Genomic DNA, 20,598 nt, shown 5'->3' with positions numbered 1-20,598 from the left:
GTTGTTGTCTGTTCACACTGCTATGCTTTATCTTGGCCAGGTCGCAGTTGTAAATGAGAACTTGTTCTCAACTGGCCTACCTGGTTAAATAAAGGTGAAATAAAAAAAATAAAATAAAAAAAAATCCCAGCCCAGTGGGGTGAAAAGGCAGAAAGTAGAGAATTTCAGATGTCTAATTTAGAAGTGACAAAAATCATAGATTTTCTGCATCATTTTTAGACAAAAAGTTTCAGAGTTTTGCAATGTTACAAAGATGGGAAAAGCTGTCCTTGAAATATTCTTGATATTTTCGACAAAAGAGAAATCAGGGTCCAGAGTAAAGCCGAGGCCCTTCACAGTTTTATTTGAGACGACTATACAACCGTCAAGATTCATTGTCAGATCCAACAGAAGATCTCTTTGTTTCTTCGGACCTAGAACTAGTATCTCTGTTTTGTCCCAATTTAAAAGTAAAACATTTGCCACCATCCACTTCCTTATGTCTGGAACACGGGCAATTATGGGGCTTCACCCTGTTTCATCGAAATGTACAGCTGTGTATCATCCGAACAGCAGTAACGTTAACATTATATTTCCGAATGACATCACCAAGAGGTAAAATATATAGTGAAAACTTTATTCTGACTAATCTCTCATCATTGATTACATTGACTTATTTCAGCAATTTGAGTGTTTTTTGTCTAATGTTGTTGGGGCATATTATTCTGCTTTAATGTTACACCTGAATCACTACGATAAATATACTGGTTATTCTTGAATGTATTTTTAATAAAGCTAGGATGTGTAGGAATACAGCTGAAATTAGTAATTGACACAGACATTGTGGCGTAGCAGGACAATTTGACTGCGGTGAACCATGGAGTTGTGAGTTCAAATCCCAGGTAAGGACATGTTGAATAATAATTACTGTATTAAAAAACATGCACGATGTAGTCAAATCTTTAAGTTGAAAACACTGTGTGTATCATAACAGATTTTTGTTCGCAGGGTATCATCTGTGAAATCTCATGCTTTAATCAACGTGAAATATCACATGAAGTATTCTAAAAACACACAGTTTCACATGATTTCACACGTGCAAAACATGTGGAATTTCTGTAAGGAATCACATACTCGGCTGTTCCTGTTAATTATCTATCCTGTTGCCTAGTCACTCTATTCCTAGTTATATGTACTGTACATATCTACCTCAATTACCTCGTACCCCTGCACATTGACTAGGTACTGCTACCCTGTGTATATAGCCGAGTTGTCATTACTCATTATGTATTTATTATTACTTTTATTATTATGGATTATTACTTTTCTATTATTTCTCTATTTTCTCTCTCTGCATTGTTGGGAAGGGCCCGTAAGAAAGCATTTCACTGTTAGTCTACATCTGTTGTTTACGAAGCATGTGACTAATACAATTTGATTTGGACATTTCCAAAGCTCTCTCCTGTCGGGTTCTTTTGCAGACCCAGCTCTCGCTGAGACTTTCACACCTCTGGTGTCTCTTTTAGCAGGCAGGCAAACGGACAAACAGGCCCTGTGTTTGCAGCTGCACTTGGCTGTTGACTCTGGGGTTCCGAGGTGTGACATACACCCCCACAGAGGGGATTATCAGAGGTGCAAAAGGTGACACCTTCACCCCACTGGGCTGGGAGATCTCTCCTGTTCACACGCCTACAATGACAGGGAGTCTCTACCATCCACCTTTTCTCTCTGTCTACTCACTCCCTCAGGGTCGGGGTCAATTCAGAATTTGACCAAATGATAGCATGGTAGAATGTAGTACAGTATTTGGAAAAAGTATGTTTTATTATATAGGATGTACTGTATGTTTTATGCTTCCACAGTTTCATACCACGTGCCACAATCCTAGAATGAGGCACAGTGACTGACAAAATATGAGCAATAATAGATTTTTTATTGACAAAAACTAATTAAATACTCTGAGTACTACTTACATTATTTACATTACATTCATGTTCAATTATGATACAACATACAAAGTATAAAGACGACATAGTAAAATGCATTTTGCTCTATCTGCTAAGCTTTAGGCTACTTTCTTATGTATAAAGCCGTATTATTGTCTGTATCCTATATGAGCTAAGAGCTGAATCCCAATCTGAGAAACGTGCACATAACTCAAACTTCCCCCAAATTTCCCTCAAATTTCCCTTTGACATCAATTCATCATTTATGTGATGGTTTGAGTTACTGCACGCACCTGACGTTTGGATGTGCATGAAGATCTTAAAGTAGAAATGTGATTCGTGCATCTTGGATGTGTGTGTGTGTCCCTCATTCAAAGTCACAGCCCAGCAGTTCTATCCTGAGCGTGATGGAGGTCTTCCAGCTCTGAGGGATGACTCTGATAAAGCGAGAGAAGATTGGAGGATAAATGTAGTTCTTCACATGGCCATTGTTATCCGTGTTGCCGGGGAAAGTCTGCCGGGAGAGTGGAAGACAGACAGCATGTCAGTATACTGAACTCTTCATGTAATAGTATTATCAGATGAATACTTATTAGCGATAGCTTGGGTAGAGAAGTAACAGCAGGACTGTAAAATAACCCTCAATACCATTGCTTAATACCATCGCATAATACCATTGCTTAATACCATCGCATAATACCATCGCATAATACCATTGCTTAATACCATCGCATAACCCTTTTGCCTGACTTTTCCTACCTTTGCCATGTTCTCATCATCGTCAGTGTACTTCATCCAGTGTAGTCCATCATCGCTGTACTCCAGAGTGTAGCAGATGACGTACATCTCTGTGCCCAGGGACTTGGCCCCCTGCGTTATGATACCTGTGATCTTCTTTACCTGGGCCAGCTCCACCTGCAGCCACTGGTTCATGTTGTTATTCTGGGGAGAGACAGGCGGGACAGAGGGATGACTGACCTGGAATGGTGAGTGTGCCCACATTAGTTTGTACATACAGTGTGTGTGTGGTGTGTGGTGTGTGGTGTGTGGTGTGTGGTGTGTGTGTGTGTGTGTGTGTGTGTGTGTGTGTGTGTGCGTGTGTGCGCGCGCACATGTGCCTACATGGATCTGTGTGTGTTATCGTACCTTGGCTTGCCATGCGTTGATGGTGCCCTGTGTGTTGAGTCGTGCCAGTGAGGCTTGCCAGGAACCAGAGTACCAGCTGGAGGCTGTAGAGCTGGCAGTGATACGATGGTCCTCTATCCGCCTGCTCTCCATACCCAGGGGCACTGAGCAACCTGATGGAGGGAATTAGAATACTTTCACTTTATTACACGTTTATTGGGAAATATTTGTGCTCGAACATAGGCTTGGATGCTAACATTACATTAAACAGTAGGAATGCTACCCATCATCATTATCATCATCATTATCATCATCACCATCAACAACAACAACATCCTCATCGCTCACCGTCCAGCTCACAGCCGTAGTACTCCATGCGGACCATGGGCGAGTTGTGGGAGTGGAGAGGGTGAAGTCTGATAAACCGACCAATAAGGGGAGGGAAGAGGGTGTTGACCTTCACCTGATGAGCTTCCTCGTTACCAGTGAACGTCTGGAGAATGGAAGAAAAACATTTGGATTAAAAAATATAGTCATATGTACTGTACCTCTGTATATTTAGCAGTCATAGCATTGAACAAATTCAAAAGTATCTATCAAAAGTATAATTTCAGATTACCAGAAGTATCTCTGATTTTTGACAATGTAAATATAACGCAGTGCATATAACTAGAATAAGAGCAATGTTAGAAAGTAAACACATAATCCCGTCACATGTGTTCCATTGCTCTCCAACCACGCTGTTCTATAGATGTACTCCTCACCATCCTGAACTCGTTGCTGTCTCCCTTGTAGTAGATCCACTTCTTCTTGTCCGTGCTGTAGGATATGGTGTAGTTGACCATGTAGTGGGAGGAGAACATCTGCTTGGCGCCCTGTGTCGCGACCTGACTGATCACCACGGGCCTCTGAAAGTCTACCTACAGGTCAATGGTCACAGTAGGCATCACTACAGGTGTCACCAAATAGGTATCACCACCCAGGCTTAAGTTGAGACACATAAAACCTCACCTATCGAGTTTACAGTGTCAGGAAATACTCAGGACCAAGGCATGACACTCATGTCACCCCACATCAAGCATTTCGCTACACTCGCATTAACATCTGCTAACCATGTGTATGTGACAAATAAAATTTGATTTGATTTGATCAACAGAGTGTATCCTCACAAAGACGCTGTAATGATATGATTATGCTGCCACCTGTAGGAAACGTTGAGGATTGCAAGCTCACTGCTCACCAGCTACATAATATTGCAGACACCACATGTATTCCCTGGGAGGTGAGGTTATGTACCTGTATCCAGCTGCCTGTCTTGTCTGTACTCCATGCATTGTATTTGCCTTGGTTGTTCAGTCTGGCCAGATGGGGCTCCCAGTAGCCTGCATAAGGAGAAACAAGTTAGTTAGAGGGTGAAACCAGCGGAGGCTGGTGGGAGGAAGTATTGGAGGAGGGGCTCATTGTAATGTCTGGAATTGAATAAATGGAACGGAGTCCAACATGTGGTTTCCATATGTTTGATGAGTTTGATACCGTTCCATTTATTCCATTCCAGCCATTACAGTGAGGCCGTCCTCCTATAGCTCCTCCCACCAGCCTCCTCTGGGTAAAACACTGCAACTGTTAAAGTGGCACTCCAGTCTCATTTTCACCTCATGTTGCCCTTTCCTGCAGTCAAATGACCTAGTGACCTCATGGGTGGAATGTTATTAATATATTTCATCATTTCATCATTAATAAACATAAAATTAAGCAGGCAGGGAGGCTGATGACATCATGGATTCAGACCAATTCCTTGAAGTGTCTAAAAAACACTATTTTGCTCAAAACACTTCCCCCAAAAAATCCTTTAGTATTTATACTTGGAATGTTGCTTTTGCAACAGTAAAAGTTAAAACATCACTGAAGGACATCTAACTTGGAAGGCTAGATGTCAGTTGGTAGTATTATTTCTGATTAGGCACCCAACATCTAGAGGGCGGAGGGATACTGAGTGTAAGGATACCTCTTTTGTCGTTCGCTGTGATCTGGTTGTCTTTGACGCTCCCAGAAATCAGACCCAGTGGATGGTAACACTCTGGAAAACACAAATAGATTTTATTATGGGACTGATTCTTTGGGATAATAACCGTTGATATGACTTGGATTGAGTCAATTCACTCAATAAGCATTGACACTAGCAGTAAAAACGACTCTCTGGGAGTTGAGATGGACATCACACCTTTGCTGTTACATGTGGCATTGAGAAATTGGTACCATTAGCATAAGTGCTTTTGAGTGGGTCGTACTATTATCTAGAACCAGGAAGAGGGTCTGCATCCCTCTCTGTTGGGAGAGTCCAACCTCTGACTCCAGCTGCCACAGCCCCGGCTTGGAAGGCAACATCTCCAGAGTTGCAAAGCCCCCTGGGAAACAAAACCAGAGCAGGTTAGTAGTGTTGAGGAAAACTCTTTCCAAGGATCAACTAGGGATAATTATCTAGTTATTAAGAGTTTATTCAAGCAATTGCAGACGAGATCACACTCGGAGAGGAACTCAAAGGATACAGAATCACACAGTCATTATATACTTCTTCTACACAAAGAGCTGCTTGCCTCTCCGAGGGGGAGGCAAGGTTACACAAGAGATAGCAGGACTTGGCTCCACTTCTTTCAAGCATTGTACAAACAAGAACAGGTTCTAATCAGTTCTCACAGCCTACGCGACTAAGTGAAACAACAGTGTTTTCCCACTCAAATACACACAGTACATATAACACTTTTCAACTCAAGCATTTACATAGCATTAGAACCGTTTTGCCCTAAATGTGACAAAACATGTCATCTATCCATCCAGTTAAGTTCTCACCAGGCAGCAGTGGGTAGACAGCCTGGGTGTGGTCCCTGGTCTGTTTGTGGATGAAGGTCTGGCCGTGGAAGTGGACACTGTGGAGGTCTCTGGGAGATCCCATGTTGGAGAGGTGCCAGCGGACCGTCTGGTTAGTGTACATCCTCAGACCCTTCAGACTGAAGATGATTCCGTTGATGGCTGCTCCCCCCCACATACACACAACCCCCAACAAATTAACGATTAAACAATCTCTGTTTTGTAAATTTGTCTCTGTTGTTCATTACGCATATCATGATTTTACAACCAAAAATCCAAAATCAAGACTTGATCCAGGAGGGACCAGCCATGACCCACTAGTCAGTTATCCACCATTACCTTTCATTTAGTCAAAATGGTGTTAGATTAGAAGGTGCCTACCGCTGAATTTGAGGTTATCGCTGAAGTCATGGTCCATCACCCTGGCTCGTTTGTTCTTCCTCTCCATTATCTCATGGTTCTTCTCGTAGTACCAGCTCTTGGACTCATCGAAGGTCATGAAGAGGAGCATGAACTCCCTCATGTCCACTGCCTTCGTGCTCAGAGTGCCCTTACGACACACCAGCAATGGCCCAATCAGACCAGAGTTTATATCTTTCTCCTGGATGAGACGAGAGAAAACAAACAATCAAACACTAGATTATTGGAATATCCCTCAACAGATCACAAAGACACAACAGGTTAGTGTAGGAGATGCTTCAGAGGACAAGACATCACACGTCAACACAGAGTTATCACATTAAATACCTCAGAAGCACAAAAGGGACTATACATAGAAAATAGTGATGTTGTATCAGCTACGTTAATTAACTAAACCATCAGAAGGTAAGTGTTTACTCACAGGGTTAACCCCAGAGTAGTAGGCCCAGGTGCGACAGTCTGACTCGTCCCCGGTGGGCCCGACATTGGCGTTGACCTTCCAGAGGTATGTGTATGTGGTGTTGGGCTGGACTTCGTTGTCATACTTGTACCAGTACTTGGACTCGTCCTCGTAGGACAACCCCTCTGTCTGCTTGGTGTAGGAAACCCCATTGGCGTGCAAGGAGTACGGGCGGCTGGCCAGGTTCCTGAAAAATACCTACAGACCAAGGACACACATTTAATTTCCTGAAAAATACCGTAATACCTACAGACCAAGGACACACATTTCATTTCCTGAAAAATACCGTAATACCTACAGACCAGGAACATCAGTTTGATTACATGGTCCATTATTCATGATCATGGGCAAAACGCACCTACAGTAGATTCATGCAAAAGGTAGCCGTCAGGGTTTCCTGTCTTACCATTATGGTCTGTCCAACCTCTGCCTTGATGACTGGCCCCAGGATGCCCAGGTGTTCGTCCATCTCCCCCCGGATGTCTGGCGTGCTGAACGTGCTGTCCAGGTAACCTCGGAACACTACCTTGGTGAATCTTGTGGACCTGTCGGCTTTCTGTGTCTTATCCATCCTCCTGTTGTGGAGAGACAATGGACAAAAGGTTTTATGGAACAAAAAAGAAGGTACGCATAAATCCAGTCAGAAAAAATATCATTTGAGCACATAGAACAATAAACAAGGGACATTATGTTTTCCCAACACATCCCACACCTCAGCCCCATCCGCTCTTTTGTCCTTACTTCTGTCCATAGCCCCCGTAGTCCCACTGCACCTCCTCCGCAGTAATGAAGTATGTCCTCACGTTATCTCCCGCCATTTTGAGGAAATATTTTGCATTCTCATCCAGAGTTAGGTCATGCATGTCCTCCTTCTCTTTGTATGGGTCAATGTAGTCGACGTACTCATACTCCTCTCTAGCGCTAACCGCTGCCATGTCTAGGACAGCATCCGGGTCATCACTGCCGTCACTCTGGACATAAATCTCATAGTCGCTGAAGTCGGGTCGTGGCACGCCAATCACAATGGCTTTGTTTGAGAAGTCCTCCTCGCTGGAAATGGGTCGGGTCCCTCTGGGGGTTTGACCGGTGATAGGAGGGGGTTTGAAACCCCTGGGGGAGAAACTGCGGCCTCTCGGAGGCTGGGGCTTGTACTCCTTCTTCTTCTTGGTTTTCATGGCATAGCCTTTACGGGGTCTTTGTCTGCGGTGGACGACCTTGATGTTGGGTTTCCGTATTTCCGGAGTTGGGCTTGGTTCCAGCGTATTTGGCAGCTCTGGGAGCTCGTTTCCAATATATTTTATCATGTGATCTGGCATCTCCATTGGGACCATCCCGTGTGTCCCCTCATAGCCCCAGTGCTCCCCCTGCAGGTCAACAGAGATGGTGCGGATGACCTCACTCCTGTTGTTTCTCAGGTAGATTACCACTTCCTCCTTGGAGCTCTCAGAACTCTGGGATAGAATCTCCTCCGAGCTGCTGTCTGGCTGCTGATTGGTTGACAGTGACAGATTGGCCGCAGCAGGATTAGCGTCAGTAGTCTCATTAGAGAATTCTGAGCTTTCTGAGGACAACTCTACAACGGCATCCGGCACAGCGGCGTTCTTTTCACTCTCAGAACTAGTCTCCTCTGATGAATTCCAGTGGTTCAAACCAGAAGTGTTTGCTGTGCCATTTTGTTTGGGCACTATGTCAGAGAATGTTTCAATGTCTGATGGTTGTGTGCCATTTTGTGGCACCACACTGCTGACGTTGCCAGGTGTGGATGTGGCGTCAGAGAAATAGGTACCATTTCCTTGCTCAGTGGTGGTGTTGGTGTCCAATGAACCGTTCACGGTTATGTTACCACTATCCTCAGTTTCAAGGTCAAAGTTGGTCATGTTGTGTTCTTCCACCAAGGTAAAAATGAACTCTGCAACTTCAGCACTCACCACACTCTCTGATTGGTTGGTTATATTCGGAGATGAATTTGAAGCTGTTCCGTTTTCATTGGATGAAGCGGTTGTAGACTCTCTGGCCAGGAGTACAATATCATTGCCGTCAATCCCCTTGTTCTCTTCTGTGGTGTTGGAAGAGGGGTCGGGAAGAAGCACAGAGTAAGAGAAGACATCGCCTCGTGTAATCCTTCCCTCTAACTCTCCCACTAATGCTTCAACTTTTGAGGTGCTATTCACAGTGGCCCAATCCCCTCTGATCTGCATCACTCTCTCACTCTCAGCCTTTGAGCTATTGTTGAACGGACCTGGTGAAGCTTTGGTTGCTGTAACTTCTGTACTATTGGTACTTACTGAAGTGATGTTGCTGTCGACAAATGATAAACTGTTGTTATGAGCTGTTATGTTCTTTGATTCAGTCTCAGCCATTGAGGAGCTGTTAAGATTTGAGTCTAACTGATATGTGGTAAAGTTCAGCGCTTCTGTTGCATTCTCAATTATGCTCTTGTTCAACAAAGCCTTTGTCGTAAAGTTGCCCCCGTCAATCGTCTCCCTCTCGGCCAATGACGTGTTTGTAGGTGCATCGTAAGAGGATGAGGTGTGGTTTGCATTCGCGTCTCCGTCGGGATCAGGCACATCAGCGCTATCGTAGTCGTACAGAGAGAGATCCAACATCTCCACGTCCGTCTCATTCGTCTTTTTCTTGATTGACCTAAGATCCAGAAAATCGGCCCAGCCCGCTGTATAATCATCAACCTCCACCGTGTTCTTTTTCTCTTTCACCTCGTCCCTCTTCTCCTTATCTTTAGCCTCGTTAATGTCCATGGGTTTCCAGATGGAGAAGTCAGCGCTGATCTTCGGATCCGTCACTGTCGCCGCCACGGTCTCGTCTTCGTATTCATAGACGTAGTCTCGGAAGCACTCCACGTCTCTGAACTTCACACGCATTCCCTTGGTGGTCTCATGGGAGTTCATGGAAGCCAGCAGCCAAACACCTAACAAAAGAACAGACCATATTTAGTCCTTGAATCCTAACAAAAGGAAACATTTGACATCATCTTAATCCTGTATTGTGCCTGCTGTAGAGTTGACGGCTGGAGACCCAAATGCATTTTCCACCACTAACCTATCTATTGCATCTTGTAGAACTACGGGTTAGAGGTTTGGAAGTTGAGTGTGCGGAGTGTATGGCCAGTTAACCCCGCTGACTCACCAATGTTATCCATGTTCATGGTGATGGTCTCTCCAGTCATGGGGAACAGGCTGAGGAAGTCCTCCGTCTGATCGTTCAAGTCGAAAGTGTGACCGTAGAAGGTTGCAGTCTGAATGTAGTCCTGCTCTCCAACACTGGACACGTGCCACGTCACGATCTCACCATTGCAGAAGCCCAGCAGCTGACCACTCTCGAACACGTAACCGTTAATCGCTGGGGGAGGAAATGATACCATTTAAGTCAATAAAGGAGGTGGTCAGATTTGAGGAAAATGATTATTCTGAATGTGAAGCACAGTTTTTGACAGTGATAGGCAGTTGATTTTTATGAACGTGATTCTTCTATGTGGAGTGCATTCTAGATAGGAGGAAAGATTTAGTATATGATACATTTTCTCAATTTCAAAAATCTTCTGCCTGTCCCAGACCATTCCTGTCTCTAACATGTATGAATTGTTTTGATGAAGGGAAGTGATACTCACTATGCATAACGTTTGATTTATAAAACTCTGGGTCTTCTTTCTTGACCTTTGCTGGTTCACTGTACGATACAATGTTGTCATCTAGATACCAGCTCTTATTCTCATCAAAAACAGTAAACATGGCGTGCTGTTCTTTGTCTGATTTCAGCTGCAGAGACAAAGCTTAATTTAACACTGCACATCCAAAATCTGTAAAAGTACATTATTAAATTATTTTCTGGCATTAGTAGAGAGAAGCCAGTTGCAGTACCTATGTAGTAGTAGTAAAATGTTATAGTAGTGCAGTAGTAGTAATGAAGTAGCAGTAGTATAGTACCTGCATGTTCCTTAGAAGTGATGTATTAGTAATTGAGTAGAAGTCGTATCAGTGTAGTACCTGCACATTCCTCTTGTTGAGGGACTGGCTCTTGCAGATGAGCAGAGGTCCAACTAGGCCTGAGGCGATGTCTCGGGGTGTGTTCACTGCACTGTGGTACATACGGGTCAGGCATTGCGAGTCGCCCGCCAAAGGTTCATCCTCTTCGATCACCTGCCACACATAGGTGTGCGTCTCGCCAGGCTGAACCCCATGGGTCTGGTTACCTCCTGCCGGGTAGTTGGCCCCCTCTGCTACTTTGTCGATGGTCAGTCCGTGTGGGTAGATGCTGTACGGCCGTGTGGCCATGTTCTTAAAGACAATCTGTGAATGTGGGGAACAGTTACTTGAGAAGGCACTGGCAAAAGACAATTGTGGACACAGTTTAGTGTTCATGCATGGAGAAGAAGGTAGAATACACATCTTATCAACTTAAGAATTGGGCACATGAAAAAAGTGGGCATTTGAAAATAGAACATTTGTATCTCACCTTGATGACATCATGGATCTGCGCCCTGATGACAGGGCCAATGATGCCCACCTCCATCTTCCTCTGTTTGTTTTCGGCCCTCTCAGTGAACTTGGCATCTTTGTACTGCGTGTACACTGCCTTCTTATATTTCTGGCCTATACGCTCTGGGCTTCGCTTCAGATACTTGAACTTGAAGTCTCTGAGAGAAACAGGAAGAGAAACGGATGTGATGTCACAGGAAGTCAGGTCACACTGAGATTAGTCAACAGATTAATGGAGAATGTCAAAGTGGCGATCATGTCACAAACACAACGATGGTCTTATCTATTACTGTATTAAGCTGAATTGGTTCCCAATTCTAAATTGGCTGAATTTAGTTTAGATCGATAAATAAGTGCGGGCTAAAGTAAAGCGAAATGAGTAAGTCAATAAATATCTGTAAAGCTGTTCACCCGTCAATGTATTCTGGCATGTTTGGTGCGTAGTCCCAGACAACCTCCTCAGCTGCGATATAATAGGTCCACTCCTGGCTCTCTCGTTTCTGCTTGATGGTCAGCTTACGTTTGGGAGGGTTAAAGCCCTCGCAGCTCCTCACTTCGACAAAGCCATGCATACCAGCTGCAACAGCAGAGAAGTTAGTTTGTTCAGGAGGGTCATGTTGATTTAACATGTTGGGAATAGAACATTACACATTCAATCAATCAAACTTGATTCAAAGTGCATTTCAAAATGTCAATACACTACAATATATCTGAATAAACCTCAATCTGTTCTGTGGTCCATCACAGTAAATCTCACACCACACATATTCTCAGAACCCATATGCAAATATAATACACAATTCGATTTTTTTTTTGCTATCTAGAACCTAAACTGGTTCTTCGGCTGAACTCTTTAAAATATATATTTTGGGGTTCCAGGTAGAACTATTTTCGGTTCTATGCAAAATCCTTTCCACATGGATCCCAAAAGAGTTCTACCTGGAATCAAAAAGGGTTATTCTATGGGGACAGCCAAATAACTGTTTTGGCACCCTTTTTTCTAAGAGTGTAGCTCGGTTATATGAATGTCATTAAGCCATTGACACGTACCCTCCAGGTGCTTGCTGGTGTGTGAGGAGAGGAGCCAGCGGCCCGTGTTGACGGCGGTCATGTTGGCGCTGGTGGCAGTGCCAGCGATCAGGCCCACCGAGGATACCCGATGGTCAGCCTGCTGCAGGACCTGCCCATTGATATGCACCGAGAACAGCTCAGGCTCTGAACTCATGCCGACCAGGTGCAGGCTGACAGAGGTGTGGGCGCAGACAGTCAGACCTGGGGGGAAGGGAGGGACAGGAGGAGGAGATGGAGAGAAGACAGGGAGGGGGACAGACTTGAGGAAGGAATGAGCCCACTACACGCTCTATACCCATATAATCTGAGAAAGGTGGAAGCAATAGTTCCAAGCAAGAACCAGCTGGGATGGAACAACTAAAGCAGACAACCTAAACTACCTAAAGCACAACAACCATTATCTGTAGATATCAGCAGAACTCAAGAGTGATGAGAGAGGATCTGACTGACTGACCTGGCACTGATCCGTTGGTGTATCCATTGATTGTGTGTTTGATGTGGCTTTGAGTGGCAGTTGCACTGTCCATCTTTGGCTTATACCAGCTCTTACTCTCATCCAACACTCCCATGAGGAAGACGTATTCCTGGTGGAACAACACCTGTTCTCCAGACATGTCAAGACTACCTGTAGGGAGGTACAGAGGGTGGTTCAGTTCATTTCTTTCTGGTTACTTACTGACATGGTTGTTTTGGTACTTATGCCACTGTGTCAGGAATAGGCCTCATACATTTCACATTTACATGTACATACCTGCTTTACAGATGAGCAGGGTGCCGATCAGTCCTGAGTTGTAGTCCTTGACAATGTCAAAGTGGGAGAGGTAGGTGTAGGTGAGACAGGAGGGGTCTGCGGCCCGGGGGACAATGTCTGATGTCACCTCCCAGTAGTATGTGTGTTCACCTCCAGGGGGCACCGCATCGTCTTCCTTCTCAAATTGAGACGTGTTGTCAAAGTACAGGGAGCCTAAAGGGAGGGATGTTTGGTTCATAATAATAAAATAAAGCAGAATGAGAAATAACTTAATTGCCATTTAATGATCAGAATGGTTAAAAGGTGGTTAAAAGGTTAAAAGGTGACTTTGTCACATAGCCTGATTCGCCTATACTCTAAATTTTACCTTTATTTAACTAGGCAAGTCAGTTAAGAACAAATTCTTATTTTCAATGACGGCCTAGGAACAGTGGGTTAACTGCCTGTTCAGGGGCAGAACGACAGCTGTGTTTGGCCTTTTCATTAATATTAACCAGGACAGGACCTTGTCAGCTCAGGGATTTGAACTTGCAACCTTCTGGTTACTAGTCCAATGCTCTAACCACTAGGCTACCCTGCCGCCCCAAATAAACATACAATTTACAGTGACCCCAGTTAACATTTAACAAATGGCTAATCTCCAAAATATGCAAACCATCTTCATAAAAAATTGTAGAATCTAGGAAAATCTGGGGAATTTAAGAGGTCTATTCACTGCCATCTTGTTACGATGTTACATAACCTTGCAATGGCACAATTAATTTTGAGTTAAGAATGAATTAAAGAGTAATAACACTACATCCTGTGCATTTACAAAACTCATCTCTCAACCCCCCAAGGCTTTATTAGGGGAAATCATGGATTTCCACAGGTTTTAGGGAGAATCCTTTGGACTTTAGGACTGGCTTGTATGTTAATATGTGTGTCCTGGTTAATATTAATGAAAAGGCCAAACACAGCTGCTTGTGTTGCACAACATGTGTACTTAACTGAATGAATAACATTCAAAATGCCCTAAGTCCCCTTTTCCAACCACATCAATGACTGTCTAGGCCACAGGATGGGTGAATCTGTCTGGGATAGAATACCTCACTGTTTCCACATAGTTACCACAGTCATAATGACAACAATCATGGCTAGACTTGTAAATTGTTGGACATTTCCCGACAGATTTTAATAAATGATATCTGTAGAATTCTGTACGAGAACACTTAGTGGGAATACCTGTCAAAAAAAATCCCAATTTAAAAGTAACCACCAATGAGCTCTGATAGGCCAGTTAATACAGACAACATCATTGGTTTGTACCCACCCTCTGACTGCTTCCCGTAAGCGATCCCGTGGGCATGGAGGCTGTAAGGACAATCCGCCATGTTCTTGAACATGACCACAATGGTCTCTCCCTCTTGACCACGGATGGTGGGCCCAAGGAGCCCTGCAAAACACAACAAAAACACATTGGTTAAGAGGGATGTTCTTGCTGCTAATTTGGTTATTTTTTCTGAACAGTCAAAATCGTGTGTTCATGAAATTGGATGATATTTGGATGAAACCAGATCAAAGTATGATGAGCAAAGTATGAATAATGACTGTTGCTTCTAAACTGATCAAGTTTGACGATGAAGTTACTGGTCCCATCCCCCATGTCAAACACTTGGGTTCATTATTAGGGTGACATTTTAATACAACTATGGTAACATGATATTCTCTTACCTAATTTAAATAAGTAACACTTTGTAACCAACATCAGAGACAGCGTCTTGGCAGTGGGGAGTGGTTTATATAGTTCTATAGCTACTCTACTGGTGTCAAAATTTGACTGTAGGGTGTCAGCAAAATAAAAGTTTACATTATTCATATCTGGCAAAGATACTTATATGTTTCCCTTTTCATCTGTGTCTGGTGTTTGCTAGTTATTGGCTAGCTAGGTCTTCATCTGTGTCTGGTGTTTGCTAGTTACTGGCTAGCTAGGTCTTCATCTGTGTCTGGTGTTAGCTAGTTACTGGCTAGCTAGGTCTTCATCTGTGTCTGGTGTTAGCTAGTTACTGGCTAGCTAGGTCTTCATCTGTGTCTGGTGTTAGCTAGTTACTGGCTAGCTAGGTCTTCATCTGTGTCTGGTGTTAGCTAGTTACTGGCTAGCTAGGTCTTCATCTGTGTCTGGTGTTTGCTAGTTACTGGCTAGCTAGGTCTTCATCTGTGTCTGGTGTTAACTAGTTACTGGCAAGCTAGGTCTTCATCTGTGTCTGGTGTTAGCTAGTTACTGGCTAGCTAGGTCTTCAGCCAGCATGGAACAAAAGGGGGGGGGGGGGGGGGGGGTGTCATTCAAAACGCTGACGCAGTTGTCAAGTCAACACATCCGTCAGTGCTTCTGTGAACCGCATCACAAGAGAAATGCGAAATGGGAGATGTTTGAGTTGCTTTGTGCATCACCAAATTTACATGATGATTTTACCGCAACACTACTTACTTAATCAAATCAAATCAAATTTATTTTATATAGCCCTTCGTACATCAGCTGATATCTCAAAGTGCTGTACAGAACCCCATCCTAAAACCCCAAACAGCAAGCAATGCAGGTGTAGAAGCACGGTGGCTAGGAAAAACTCCCTAGAAAGGCCAAAACCTAGGAAGAAACCTAGAGAGGAACCAGGCTATGTGGGGTGGCCAGTCCTCTTCTGGATGTGCCGGGTGGAGATTATAACAGAACATGGCCAAGATGTTCAAATGTTCATAAATGACCAGCATGGTCGAATAATAATAAGGCAGAACAGTTGAAACTGGAGCAGCAGCACGGTCAGGTAGACTGGGGACAGCAAGGAGTCATCATGTCAGGTATTCCTGGGGCATGGTCCTAGGGCTCAGGTCAGTTGAAACTGTTGCTGTTGAAACTGTTGATCCATGTTGCTTGACATAGGTGTCTCATAGAGCTCATGAATATAAGCTCCCTGCCCACTCAGCCAGTCTTTTGAACTTCCTGGTAGTTAGCCATTGAAGAAAAAGTACTATCCAAACCAATATTATTGGTGATATTTTAGTCACTCAAAATTCTGTTTTACTTGGGAATCAGAATGGCTGTGAGGGACCTTTAAAAGCCTACACATTCGTGGTGGTGGACTCAATATCATCCCGTACAATGCAAAGCACTTTGTGACTAAAGGCAGTATAGCACACAGCAAATTGGTGTTTATTTTTCAGTATAACATTTCTAGTCTTCATTCGGGAGTTAAATTGACACTGTAAGAGTGACATTAACACTCAGTGTTGGTGTTAATAACCATAGTTATTGTTTTATACTGTGGAGATTAAAACAGTCCCATCAAAACCACACCTATCATTATTATATTTCTCAGCATGCTACTGCAGCTAGTTTTTTTTAGGATTGTTTTTAATATCTGTGCTTTTGCATGTACAGTACCAGTAAAAGGTTTGTACACACTTACTCCTTCAAGGGTTTTTCTTTATTTTTACTATTTTCTACATTGTAGAATAATAGTGAAGACATCAAAACTATGAAATAACCGATATGGAATCATGTAGTAACCAAAACAATGATTTGTTGTTAAACAAATCAAAATAGATTCTTCAAAGTAGCCAACCTTTGCCTTGATGACAGTTTTGCACACCCTCTGCATTCTTTTCCAACAGTCTTGAAGGAGTTCCCAAATACTGTATGCTGAGCACATGTTGGCTGCTTTTCCATATATTTGAACAAGTCACACCGTTTAAATTAAATGCATTCCAGGTGACTATCTGCTAACGTTTCCGTCCCGGAGCTAGCACCAACTAGCCTGGGGCTAGCCCATGCTAGACCCATCTCCCGGCTCACTCCTGGGCTACAATATCCGACCCCTTCTACTGCCGGTACGGGGCACGGAACCCCACTGATCATCTATGACTGGAATACCGACATAATCTGCCCGGGGATTCCAACAAGCCCCTCAGGTGCGACGCCCACTGAAGGCACATTCTGCTAACCTGCTATGCCTGCTAGCTACCTAGAGCTACTTGGAACCCTACTAACTCCCCGACCGGTCTATCGACGTCACCGCACGAAGAGGCAAAAACAGACTTACCCCCATCGCGACGTCCCCCAAAGGCTAACTTGCTAGCCCCGGTCTACTAACTGCTAGCTTGCCTGCCCCGGTCTGCTAACTGCTGGCCCCTGCTAACTGCTTGCTTGCTAACCCGGTTTGCTAACTGCTAGCTTGTTTAGCCCCGGCATACTAACTGTTAGCGTGTTAGCATCAGCCTGCTAACTGTCTGAATCGCCGTGCATCGATCACCATAGCAGCATCCACTCGTAGCATGCGCTCCATCAGGTATATCTCACTGGTCACCCCCAAAGCCAATTCCTCCTTTGGTCGTCTTTCCTTCCAGTTCTCTGCTGCCAATGACTGGAACAAACTGCAAAAATCTCTGAAGCTGGAGACTCATATCTCCCTCACTAGCTTTAAGCACCAGCTGTCAGAGCAGCTCACAGATCACTGCACCTGTACATAGTCCATCTGTAAACAGCCCATCTATCTATCTATCTACCTCATCCCCTCATCCCCGTATGTATTTATTTATCTTGCTCCTTTGCACCCCAGTATCTCTACTTGCACATTCAACTTCTGCACATCTACCATTCCAGTGTTTAAATTGCTATATTGTAATTACTTCGCCACAATGGCCTATTTATTGCCTTAACTCCCGTATCTTACCTCATTTGCACTCACTGTATATAGACTTTTTGTTTTCTTTTGTTCTACTGTATTATTGACTATGTTTGTTTATTCCATGTGTAACTCTGTGTTGTTGTATGTGTCGAATTGCTATGCTTTATCTTGGCCAGGTCGCAGTTGCAAATGAGAACTTGTTCTCACCTAGCCTACTTGGTTAAATAAAGGTGAAATAAAAATAAAATTAAAATAAAGCTGTTTAGAGACTGCCAAGAGTGTGCAAAGCTGTCATCAAGGCAAAGAGTGGTTACTTTGAAGAATCTCAAAAATAAATATATTTCGATTTTTTTTTAACACTTTTTTGGTTACTACATGATTCCATATGTGTTATTTCATAGTTTTGATGTCTTCACTATTATTCTACAATGTCAAAAATAGTCAAAATAAAGAACAACCCTGGAATGAGTAGGTGTGTCCAATCCTGAAAGTTGTTCTGAATGCAAGTTGCAGGTGAATAAAAGTTCCGACCATTGGATATCTTAACTCTGGCTGGATTCCTATAGGTATTACGTAACACTTTACAAGCCAGCATAATGTGACTTGCAGGCCTGCTGTGGCGTGTTAACCAGAGGTTTCATAACACCACTGTGTTAGGATAAAACTAGGTAATCAAGTAAGCCAATAAATAAGTGCTTATGATATATGTAATGTATTGTTATAGTTTAATTTTAATGATGACATTTATCCAGGAAATAACTTGGTGAAAACCACAGGCCTTTAGCAGGAAATAATTCTACAACCATGTCTCTGTCACTAACAAGTACAGTCATGGGTGTTAACTCTACAATTTACTCAAAAAGAAAAGGAACCCTGGGAAATATGCAAATGAGACTTTACACCATACAGTGTTAAAACAACAGCCAAAAATGATTTACTGTAAAACTACAGGTGTTCATTTCTTACACTGAAAAAGTGTAACAGAGTCAGCACTTAGCAAAGGGAGTCCATTTTACGCCAAATCAAGTGTTATGCTTTACACTGTAGCTGTTGCGTATTACGCTACAGTAGAGCTAAGCAAACACCAGAATCGAGTTCCTTTGAAAACTTTAAAAGTAAAATGAGGAACACTGCAATAGAGTTAAATCTTTAAAACTTTCTAAATTATTATTTCAATACCAGTTCAGTTCACTGACAATAGTGTACATTTGACACTTTCAGAGTTAAATTCACACCATTGATTTTGCTGTGCAGTTAAAGGTGCTATTACAGAAACTCAGTTCATCATTCAACATGATACATTGTCATTGGGTCAGAAAAGAAGATGGAGTAGAAGGTCCAATGAAAATGTAATGTCCTCTTTATTCCAACCACTCTGAAAGACACACATACAGTACATGCAGACAGGAGTAAATGTATCTTATCATGTTTATTATGTTTATCAGTCATGAGGGAACTTGAGGTGGAGTTGTGACTGTATGGGCAAACAGGAACATTCACTAATGAAAGACAGTCTGTATGTGGGATAGCCCAGACTCATACACATAATTTACCCGACAACGGTGAAAACGCCAAAGCATAAACATAATTTACCTAGCCAGGAAGGATGGGTCTTGGCCTGCTTGAATCCCTTCTCATACTCTCTGTACACCGCTTTCCTATAGGAGGGGCCAGACCTAGACAACAATGGAAAAACACAAACGGTGAATGAACAGAAAAGGACCCAATATATAATGATATAGAAAGACAAATTCTACACATAATTCAGTAACTTAAATACATAATTATCATGTACATTCTTTTATATTCCCCAGTCTAGGTTCACACCATAAAGGTGATAATAATCAAGAACTTGGCTGGAGATTGTAAATGTATTGACTTTACATTAAAACAGAAAACATAATTATTAAAGCCTAACTTTTTCCAATGAGGACAATATTGCCTTCTAAGCAGACTGCACTCGTCACATAATTGATGGAGATACTTGACATACACACAATGATATAAAGAAAGAACAGAACGTTTTCATTTTTGTCCCATGTTCCATTCAATGGAACACAAGTGAGAGAGCACTGTGCTGCCATGACCTATCCACCTGATCAAACAATTACACGATACACCCTCCAAGAAGACAAGAGCCAAATCAACTCAGTAAATCTGTAATGTAGTCAACAGCATATGGCAAACACTTGAATTAACACTGCTCTTAGCGAGGTCAAAAAGATTCAACTTCACATGCAGGACCCAATACAAAGACAAAAGGTCACAGAAAAAAAGAAATATAGTAAATCTCATATAAAGCTATTAACTCGTTTTTAGTTTTACCTCTGTGGTCCATTAGATGTGTAGTCCCAGTCTATGTTCACAGCAGCAATATAGTAGTATCTCTTTCTGTCTGAGTGCTGTTCTGCTGTAGTGTGGGACAGTAGAACCGAGAAGAGCACCAGGAGAGGCAGGAGACGGTGAGTCCATTCCCAGGAACGAAGCCTCATATCTGGGGTTGGAACTCCAGGTGTGGACAGTCTGTCTGTTCTGGATGACAGGAAACTGTTATCTGACAAGAAGAGTCCACTCTGTGCTTTATCACAGGACACAGACAAAAGCACGCACGCACACACAGACACACACACACACACAGACACACACACACACAGACACACACAGACAGACACACACACACACACACACACACACACAGACACACACACACAGACACACACACACACACACACAGACACACAGACAAACAAACAAGTCCCAGCCAGGGCATTGCGCAGTGTTCCAACATATTTTTTCAATCTTGTTAATTGAAACCACATGATTTACTGTT

The 20,598-nt window shown here is 43.1% G+C and overlaps 1 protein-coding gene across 1 annotated transcript; it reads right to left on the bottom strand.

The window, feature by feature from the left end:
- Positions 1–1,891: 1,891 nt before the first annotated feature.
- On the bottom strand, positions 1,892–20,523 carry f5 (coagulation factor V). Its single transcript, XM_036958701.1, has 24 exons — positions 20,094–20,523; positions 19,362–19,444; positions 14,423–14,545; positions 13,111–13,323; positions 12,814–12,984; positions 12,339–12,560; positions 11,700–11,865; positions 11,266–11,446; positions 10,797–11,099; positions 10,421–10,568; positions 9,940–10,152; positions 7,537–9,721; positions 7,202–7,370; positions 6,757–6,993; positions 6,297–6,516; positions 5,898–6,077; positions 5,339–5,455; positions 5,056–5,127; positions 4,347–4,432; positions 3,815–3,970; positions 3,399–3,543; positions 3,072–3,223; positions 2,685–2,867; positions 1,892–2,439 (listed from the first exon to the last, which is right to left on the bottom strand). Exons 1-24 carry the CDS (start codon positions 20,258–20,260, stop codon positions 2,293–2,295), a joined length of 6,039 nt encoding a protein of 2,012 aa, XP_036814596.1. The 5' UTR covers positions 20,261–20,523; the 3' UTR covers positions 1,892–2,292.
- Between the last annotated feature and the right edge of the window lie 75 nt (positions 20,524–20,598).

Source organism: Oncorhynchus mykiss, chromosome 22 (assembly GCF_013265735.2).
Source record: "Oncorhynchus mykiss isolate Arlee chromosome 22, USDA_OmykA_1.1, whole genome shotgun sequence".
In the NCBI taxonomy this organism is placed as follows: Eukaryota; Metazoa; Chordata; class Actinopteri; order Salmoniformes; family Salmonidae; genus Oncorhynchus; species Oncorhynchus mykiss.
Note: the sequence above shows the minus strand (reverse complement) of the source record. Positions and strands in the feature narration are given on the sequence as shown.

Bases quoted from the DNA above. Each gene is read 5' to 3' on its own strand.
- f5 (XM_036958701.1), bottom strand. From the start codon at position 20,260: ATGAGGCTTCGTTCCTGGGAATGGACTCACCGTCTCCTGCCTCTCCTG. The intron at 4,433-5,055 runs GTATCCTTACAC...CTCCTTATGCAG, and splicing joins CACAGCGAACGACAAAAGAG to GCTACTGGGAGCCCCATCTG. The intron at 2,868-3,071 runs GTACGATAACAC...GTCTCTCCCCAG, and splicing joins TCAACGCATGGCAAGCCAAG to AATAACAACATGAACCAGTG.